Raw genomic sequence first — 6,521 nt, forward strand, 5'->3', positions numbered from 1 at the left:
GTAGAGTTACTAGTTCATTTCACAGTATTAAATAAGGTTGAGAATAAAGATGAGTTAATCTGCCTGTTTTACACAGAATAATATTCAATTTAAATTTAAATTTTGCTTTTAGTAGGATAGTAATAAAAATTTTGAAAAACTAAGCATGCATGCTGAAATATCTACTGAGTTCTCATTTACTAATCTTACTGGAATAGAATAAGTCATTCAGCAGACACCATGTAAAATCAATACTGCCCATTTTCAAGCAGAGGTATCTTTAAAAATACACAGAAAAAAACCCTCAGCTATTCTTTCAACATTGGTGCAGAAAAGTATCATTCAATAGCCAAAATGCTGGTTAAAACAATTGGAGATTCATATGATGATGACATATAGGAGCTGTAAGTGTATGCAGTATATCTGTGAAATAATGTAAATGCTCTATAAATGCACAGAAGAGAACAAAGCCTGAGCCAAAGAGTTTATGGTTTAATGTTCTGAAACTTCTTTTTGTTGAATATCTGTATTATAAATTCAAAACTACTTGCAATGATACTCTTTAAATATAAATTATCACTGAACAGGGCAGCAATTAGAATGGTAGGAAGAAGCATATGAAAGAAAACCAAGATAAGCATAATAGATTCAAACTTTTCAGTGGCAAGTATAAAACTGATGTAACAAAACTTAGTAAAGTCAAGAAACATTTTTTTCCATGCTTTTTTCCTTCTTCTGTATGTTGATGTAAATATGGGATGACTCCACAGAAGGTTGGATGTGGAGAAGGTTCACTGCTCATCTCTGTGGCTTTTGCAGTGCTTTACCTAAACCATAATTAAAGGATAAAATGCAATGAATAACAAGGCAAATATACGCACTCTGCTTTGGAGATGGTTGATAGCATTTATGGAGTGTGAAAATCTGCCACAAATTGAGTGGGTATTGTGGCACCACTCTATAGGTCAAATCTGGCAGGTTTTTTTTTTTTTTTTTTTATTTACATGCCCAGCAGCAGAACAGGAGCAGAGAGCTCACACTGGAATGAAAAAAATTGGCCACAAATCCAGCCATGTGGGAAGCTGGACTGCCAGCTGAGGGAAAGACCCATGAGCTTTGAGGCTTGACTGTAGCTCTGTTTTCCAGAGCAATTTCAAAGCATATCAGCCTTTCTGACCTTTTGTTTCCTCAGATGAAGAATGACACTGTTGTTAGGTGTAATGTTTCTATCTACAATTGATTGTTCTAATGATTAAATTAGTTTTAAATGGGTGATGAATTCCATGAAGTACAACTCCTCCCTGTAATGATAAAATTGGAAGAAGGAGCAGAGAAAGGTGACCCTATGAGCTGTGCCCCTGTAGTTCCACACAGCAGGAGAGCAACAAAAACCTGCTCTGGAACCACAGCCAGCACAGCTCTGTGCCTGCACTGCTGTGTCCTGGGGAAAGGCAGAGCTTGGGAATTTGGAAATACCACTCCTTTCATGTGACTTCCCTGCTCTGAGACTGCAAAGTCAGACAGTCTGCTATGTTCTGTGTACTCTGTTCATGCTCTGTGTTCTGTATAAAAGCCAAATTTCATTTGTATGAATATATTTTAATAGACTTATACATACCATATTTTTATTTAGTCTTACTCTATTAGTTTCATCTCAGAAAGAGAAAGAAAAGCCCCAAATATAAAACATAGGATTTTCAGTCACTAGGTGTGAGGGAATTTATGACAGTCTATGCTTAAAGTGGCCATGCAATGCTTTGTTCTTTTGCACAGTACAAAACTGGGCATAATGACACAGCACTTGAGATTTTGTAATATCTTTTGGGTTTGTAATATTTCTGTTGTTAGTTTGTAGTTTTGGGTTTTTTTACAAGAAAAGTAGAACAGAAAACTAAAACCCAGGAATATTCCTTTTTCCAGATGTAATGACAGGAAAGTGCTAGAGACTTAGAATGAAGACCTGCTTTCAAAAATTAAGTGATACTTATGAAAGGAAAAGTTTTGGAAGTTCTGCAAAAATTACACATGAGTTTTTAACAACCAAAATTCTGTTTCAGGACACATGAAGCATAAGAAGTAGACCACAATATACCCTAATATTCATAGAAATAAAAGTCCTTAAGCATGGATAGATGGGATGTGTAGTAAGAATAAGGTCCATGTACTAAGGAAGAATCAGGCAGGGTTCAAGCATTACAAGACATGACATGGAAACATATGTTCCATTCCTAGAGACCAGTTATAAACAGAGAGCAAATGAAGAGTGTCATTTTCAATCCATATAAATGTGCCTCAAACCAGAGATTACAACATGAAGCTTCAATTCTCTTGTGCACAGAGTCCTTTTGTCTTAGTTTTGTTCATTCTTTTAACGCGAAAGTCCCACCATTTGATATTACCATTGTTACAGACAGCAGAGCTGTAAGTGAATCCTACGGTACAAACTTGAGGCATTTATGTTGTAGTAAGGAATAGTCACCTTTGAAAAACATACAGAGCTCTTTGAAAAACACACAGACTTCTGGGATTTTTAAATAAAAAAGGAATTTTAGATCAGCCAGGGAAGGTAAATGTCTCGTCTTTTTTATGCCTGATCCTGAATAAAGCTGAATGTGATTTCAGTTCTCTGTTCCAGGATTGCAGTTCTCATTCTGTGTTATTCCAGTGCATTACATTTCAAATATCTTTTGAAATCAATGTTGCATCTTAAATCACTGATGAATCTTCAAGGTATTTGGTCATTGATTTTTTTTTTTCCCTGTTCATTATTTTCAGACACAGTCAATGCAGTGGACATATATAATCAATGGACTTCCTCCACAGACTGCACCACCTACAGTGGCAGCAAAAGTAGTTTGCACCAGCAGCTACACAGGATCGTTCACAGTCCGACAGCGCAATTTTGTACGTGAAAATCTGAAACTTATAACCACTGGGGCATCCTCACCAATCAAAGGAGCACCTTTGGTCCTTAGGAATAAACAGAGAAAATTATAATCTGTTAATTTTTGGAGAGAGAACAAATAAATTCTGCAGATTAAAAAAACATTGTTTGTTAATTTATTTTTTTTTAACAGATATGGTGTGCATGGATTGTATATTCTGTATGGAAGATTCAGAGCACTGGAACTCTAGTAATATTCCTGCTTTTCTATAAGGGATTTTGAATGCCTAACAATTAGTTTATGTCATGCATATGTCAGAAACTTCAGAGAAAAAGCTTTAGGTTTAAAACAATTATATCTGAGGATTGGGTAATTCAAACTAATGTGTTGCTTTCTAAAGGATGTTGGTTTATAAGACTGTAATAGGAAATTTCACTGAACATTCTGTGTAATGTTCAGCACATCACACCCATGCAAAACAAGCAAGAAAAAACAATCTGTGTTCTCTTCCACAAGAAAATCCTTACCTTTACTTGCTTTGAAAAATTTCATTAATTAGAACATCTTTGCTGTGTATAAAATAACAGTCATATTTTATTAATTCCATAACATTTCAAATCTTTGATAATTATACATAGCACAGAAGTGAAATAAAATGTCCTGCTGCAATAATTTTATGTCAGGTATATTTTATAGAGTGCTTTAGAATATTAACATATCGAAGGCTATGAGGAATTAAGACAGATTTTCCTTTTTTTTTCCTAGAATAAACAAATCAGAGGTGATATTCCTGGTGTGTTTCTATTTCCATTCTTTTGATGGGAATTCAGGCTTTCTCTGCTCCTGATATAACGTGGAAAATTAGATCTATGCAGACATGCTTTGTAAGATCATTGGATGGGTAACTCCTGACTCCTTTCTTCATCGAGATCATTTTTCCTGATTTTACGAACAGAACATAAATTGTATTTGTGCCTTTATTTTGATGGCAAAATGTACGTTGACAAAAAGATGGCTTGGCACAGACTAAGTGCCTTCTTGGCTCCAATACAGAATGAGCATCACTGCTCAGGAATGGGGAGCCTGAGAACAACTTATGTAGGTCAGTGCAAATGAGCACCAATAAAACCCTTTTACCACGATGCGCTTGAGGATTTTGTTTATGCCACACATTTTTAGAGAAGCTATTACAGAAAATGTTGGGAGCACATAAAACAGCCAATGGTGCTGTTTAATACCTTTTTCTAAATGCACGGTGCCCCGTTTTGGTCAGAAACCAGGTAATCTGCAGTGAGAATAAAATCAGCTTTATAAATTCAGTGTACAACACTGGAAAGATACTGTCCATACTGATATCTCTAGAAGACATTGAGAAAGAAGCTGTAGTAATATTTATCTTAAATGCTGCTGGGACCACAAATGCAGCTGGATTTCATAGGAAGGCTCTAGCTGCATATATAAATGAAGTAAGTGTTTATCTGACCATAAGAAATCAGAATTTACAAACCAGCAATAGTTTCACAACTAATAATTGGTGTTCAGGAAATATTTAATTGAAAACAACTTTTTTTAAAAGCATTTTTATCCTTTTTTGCAAGATGCACAAAATTTCCTAATTCTCCCAGAAATGGATTAGCAGGTGGCATAGAGCTGAATCACTTAAAAATTACATGGTGTTCACTCCAGAAATGTTATGCCTGATTTACTTGCCTGCACTTGCTGCTATATGTATTAGATTTCAAATTCTGTCATACATCTAAACATTTTAAACATCCATGGGAAAATGTACAATAAATATTACCAGAGGGGTGTTTTCAAAAGAATCATTTATATTATCTATTTTAAAAGGGATGAATGCATAATCTGTGCTTGAAGGACAAAATTATGGGTTTTTTTCAATGTGTACAAGGTCACTTTTGAGCTGTGCAAGATATGCAATTGTCAATTGAATTTGGACCTAATTTTAAAAGTGTATTTTTCTAATTTCTTACAGTTTAAAGGGAGATAAACATATTTCTTCTGATATGAAGAATACGCTTGCAAAGATGATTTAAAGAAAGACATTTTAGCTGTGTGATTGTAACATACACAGTGTTTTACATAATACCTGCATGCATTTATGAATTACAGTGACTAAACTGTTAAAAATACAGTTACAGAAAAATGCTACTTGGCTTGGTAATTTGCAATTCCATTGCTGAGGTGACTGTATTATTTGTAATCCAAGGACTAATTCCAAGTCTATCTCTTAAAAACAGTTTCCAAGCATCAGCACTGGAAGTTTTCCAGAATGATAACTTGTATTCATTACTTGCTTCCTCCTTTTTAATAGAATTACTGACCCATTTTGAAAATATTAGTGTTTCAGCTCCTGGAAGGAAAGGTCTCACATGGGAAAAGATTACAAAATGCTGGGCTTTTTTACTTAAAGATTTCACTTCAAAGCCTTTGGGCCCACCATTAAATGTGAGCTTCAGAAGAGCTGGGCAAGCTCACCATCACTCTGCACCCTAAAAATGTAATCTGCAGAGGAATTCAGCTGTTGTGGATAGACCTAAACACAATTGATGCAGTCAGGGCTCAGGTCAGAAAAAACCAGCCCAAATCATTTAGCTCTGAATTAATTCTCAATTACTATTCATTATCATAATCTTAAAGACAATGAGAGAATTAACCCAGCCTCAAGTTAAGGGTTTTGAATATGCCCTCACAATGATTTCTGTGCCTTCATGCCACATCAGAACAGCCACTATCAGAAACCAGTATGAAAAAAACCACTTTGTTTCTCTACATTAGAATACCCAGCAGGATCCTCTTCTTCTGAAAAGGATGAAAAAAGGAGTTTTTCCCTTCATATTGATCTGTGTAGGCACAGCAGAATCTCAGGGAAATGAGGAGGTACTGCTAATTACTATAAGTAATAACTCCTAATTTCTCAATGCTAGTATCAATTAGTGATTGAACTTCTACTGACCCCATTTATATGATTTAATTTATAGAAATACCTAATTCATAAAACACAAGAACTTATTAAAAGTCAATATGGCATTTATGGCCATTTATGTTTTAATCATAGTCTTACATGCCACACACAAGTCAGCTGTGAATCTCTTGTTAGTGGCTTGGCAGAAATGCTGATTGTCTAACCAGTGTTGTCACCATGTGCTTATTTATATTTCTTCCTCCCTTCTCTCTCTATGCCTCACAATAATGATCCATTGATCAGTATAATTAAAGCAAGGATTAAAACCTTAAAAAGCAGCATTATTGTGTAGCGCAGAACTTGTTACTTTTGGGAATGAGGTCTAGATTTAAATTTGTTAAAATACAGCAGAGCTTTTGCAGCTGTTGAGCTCCTGGTTTTATGTGACATGTCCAGTAGTGGGGACAATCTGCCCTGGAGGGCTGCAGGATTGTACAGTCAGAGCAATGGCTTCAAAGCACTACAAAGCAATCTACCTTCTAATTGTTTAATGTTTGGCTGAGCTTTATTTGGCACAGTGCACACAGGAGAATGACACCAGGGTAATGTGGAGATGTCTTTAGGATGGCTGCCATTAGCAGCTCAGCTCAGAGAGGGTTTTGCACAGATTTCAGTAATGCTTGTGCTACTCATGTCTGGCTCACCGTGGTATCAATGACACTCGAAGGCTGCTT

At 35.6% G+C, this 6,521-nt stretch overlaps 1 protein-coding gene across 1 annotated transcript in view; it reads left to right on the forward strand.

Moving 5' to 3' along the window:
• The window catches only part of LOC120500661 (cilia- and flagella-associated protein 47-like), a gene marked incomplete at its 5' end in the record, with an annotated part of 182,121 nt that extends 179,129 nt beyond the window's left edge, over nt 1-2,992 (forward strand). The window contains one exon of the mRNA XM_039705832.1: nt 2,755-2,992. Coding sequence (XP_039561766.1) covers nt 2,755-2,976 — 222 coding nt within the window. The remainder of the gene's footprint in view (nt 1-2,754) is intronic.
• Between the last annotated feature and the right edge of the window lie 3,529 nt (nt 2,993-6,521).

The sequence above is a fragment of the Passer montanus genome, unplaced genomic scaffold (genome assembly GCF_014805655.1).
Source record: "Passer montanus isolate IOZ18808 unplaced genomic scaffold, ASM1480565v1 scaffold186, whole genome shotgun sequence".
Taxonomy (NCBI): domain Eukaryota; kingdom Metazoa; phylum Chordata; class Aves; order Passeriformes; family Passeridae; genus Passer; species Passer montanus.